Consider the following 3,083-nt stretch of genomic DNA (forward strand, 5'->3'; position numbering starts at 1 on the left):
GAAGGAGGGATGGAATGGAAACAAAGAGCAGCAAGCAAGAAAAAGAGTAAATAGCAATAACACTGCTTTCAACATACAATAATATTCACAAAGAGTTTCAACACTTAAGGTTTCTTCTTTGTTTATCCAAGAAGAGGGCTTTTATTATTATTTTTTAAACAAAGTCTCCCTGTGTAGCCCAGGGTGGCATAGAAGGCACCATTCTCCTGCATCAGTCTCCCAGGGGCTAGGACACCCAGCATGCAGGTGTGTCTTCTGATTCGGGGTCCTACAGTGGCCTCACACTTCAGAGCATCTGCCACAAGCCCATGTCGGAAAGACACGGGAAACCATGTAGGGTCTGGCCAGAGAACAGTGGAATGTCCCTGTAGCCCCGCCTAACCAGGAGAAAGACAGGGATAGCCTGAGCCTAACCTGGGCAACACAGTGGACGTTTATCATCAAAAGAAAAAGAAATCAAATTACATTACAAATAAACTGCCAATCTCCAGGAAGAGAAGTGTCCACCGTGTTTTACCTGGGCCAGCGATTCCATCAGGTTCCGCACGACCTTGTCCTGGTCTTCCGTCAAGATCCTGTGGAGGGTGGCCCGCCTTTCGCTATCCTTTCTCAACATAAAGAAGCCGGAGTCTTTCTCCTCGGGGGAAGGGGGCGCACTGTGGTCTTCAAAGTTTTCATCTGGAATGCTGTAATAACGGTGCCGCGTAAGCCAGGGTTTCCTTCCTTAAGCCACACACTTCCCAGGGTATTTCAACACAAAAAAGTCAGCTCCTTACCCCAGAAAGAGTGTCCGTATCCCTTTCCCATCCTTCTCCCCGCAGGACTTGGCTCTGGCTTTGAAGGAGAAGGGGTCCACCTTCAGCTCCGTGTCAGGAGAGACTGAGCCATACTCGCTGCTGCTGCTGGTGTCTTCCACCAGGACAGGAACCGGCAGGGAGATACTTCTGAGATATTCTGTGATGGGAGAAGAGACAGAAGGCAGCAAGCACATTAAAAACACCACACAGACTAGAAGATGGGCGAAAGAGATCTTTATGGGAGTGAGCAGACAAATCACGCCATATAGGAAGCTGGTCATGTGATCACAGTCTCTGCCTTGCTCTGTACAACACAGTCAAGTGGAAAGGGCCTCTTGAACCCTGAGAGGAATGTCTCCCGGGGCGGGAAAAGCAGGCGGTAGGCTCAGCAGGTACTGGGTTCTAATCTAATTTAATCGACGACTTACACTGATATTTACAGGTCTCAGTTCCCACATCTAGAAACACGATGAGATGTACGATTTTAAGCTGTATCTTCACAAGTGTGCGGGATCACCTTAGCATCTGCGGCTGCCTTGGAAGTGGGAAGGAATGGGATGCTAAGGGGCTGTTGCAACAGGTTCCAAACCTGCTTTACCTCAGACAGTTATGCTGACAGCCACATGCCATGGCAACCTGAGGATGCATATGAAAAAGCCTTTGTTGCTAAGAGAATTTCGGAAACCAAGGGATCAACTGACCTCTGAGGCCATTCCTAGTTGCCAGACCCTAAGTCCATGGCAAACACGAACTTCTGCTTTATTTTGATGGCGACCAAGAAAGCATAACAGGAGCTCCCAACATTCTCTCCGCACTGGTTTTAAAAACAGTAATTTTTTGCCAGAAACATCTTTACTGTCTCAACACTACAAACATCTCTTACTAAAAAAGGCAAGTGGAAAGTCATAAAAAAAGAATCCATGGTTGCCTGGAAACCTCTTTTTACTTAATTTCTCTTAAACTGGGCTGAGCTGAGATCACCCGAGTCTCAAAGACAGTAGCTGATCAGTCAGCAGGGGGTCCCTCCCACCGTTCACCACTGTGCACATCAGCAGTCATTACAGGGGCGCTGGCCACGGACCAGCACACGTCTGCAATCACTCACTCTTCTCTCTGGTAACTGTCCTAGTTCCTTTCCGTTGTTAGGGGGAAAATTCCTGGCAAACCCAACATAGGTGAGAAAGGGCTCATCTTAATCCAGAATTTGAGGTTAAAGCCATCACTTCCAGGAAGCCAGGGCTGTCCAGGACCCAAACCCAGGGAATGATGCTCACAATGAGTGGGTCTTTACACCTTAATTATCCTAAGCAAAATAGTCTCCTGCAGACATGCCCAGTGACCAACTGATCTAGGCAATCCCTCACCAGGATTCTCTTCACAGGAGATTCTAGGACGTGTTGAGTTGACAATTAAATCAACCAATAATGGACCTTTCATCATGCCTTCAGCTTCTCTGGGTACTTTTAGATTTTGGATTTCAATGTACGTAAGTTTGTGTGTGTGTGTGTGTGTGTGTGTGTGTGTGTGAGAGAGAGAGAGAGAGAGAGAGAGAGAGAGAGAGAGAGAGAAAATGTTACATGTTGTACATATAACTGAAAGAAAATACATGAAACATTGCCATAATATTCATGGTAGTTCTTTCTAGAGGATATGATCTAATTAGGGTGAAACGTTTTCCAAATTTTCTACGATAAACAAATATCTTGTATGTGCATGCAGATGCATGTGTGTTTGTAGATATGTATACACGTGTTTATGATATGTGTAGGGCCCAAAGGATAAAATCCAGAACTGTTTCTCAAGTAATGTTTACAAACCACACACAGACACACAGACACACACACAGAGACACACAGACATACACTGAGACACAGACACACACACAGAGACACACAGACACACACAGAGACACACAGACACACACACAGAGACACACAGACACACACACAGAGACACACACAGACACACACACAGACACACACACACACAGAGACACACAGACACACACACATGCTTTGTTTTTGAAGCGCAGGGTCTCTCACTGGCCTGGAACTCACCCGGCAGACCAAGCTAGCTGTCCACTGAGCTCCATGGATCCCCCTGTCCCTTGCCTCTCCAGTGTTAGGTTCATAAGCATGCACTGCTATGCCTGACTTTTTTTTTTAATGTGAGTCTTGGGGACCAAACGCAGGTAACCTAGCACTATACTATACCGACTGAGCTGTCTCTTCAGTCCATGTCATGGTTGGCTTCAGCTGTCAACTTGACACAAACCTAAAGTGACCT

General features: G+C 46.5%; 1 protein-coding gene across 1 annotated transcript in view; it reads right to left on the minus strand.

Moving 5' to 3' along the window:
- Positions 1–3,083, minus strand: part of Map3k5 (mitogen-activated protein kinase kinase kinase 5) — a 206,024-nt gene that overhangs the window by 24,024 nt on the left and 178,917 nt on the right. The window contains exons 22-23 of the mRNA XM_005360963.3: positions 777–954; positions 518–686 (exon numbers count right to left, since the gene is read on the minus strand). Of these exons, the coding sequence (XP_005361020.1) occupies positions 518–686; positions 777–954 (347 nt within the window). The remainder of the gene's footprint in view (positions 1–517; positions 687–776; positions 955–3,083) is intronic.

Source organism: Microtus ochrogaster, linkage group LG4 (assembly GCF_000317375.1).
Source record: "Microtus ochrogaster isolate Prairie Vole_2 linkage group LG4, MicOch1.0, whole genome shotgun sequence".
Classification (NCBI taxonomy): Eukaryota; Metazoa; Chordata; class Mammalia; order Rodentia; family Cricetidae; genus Microtus; species Microtus ochrogaster.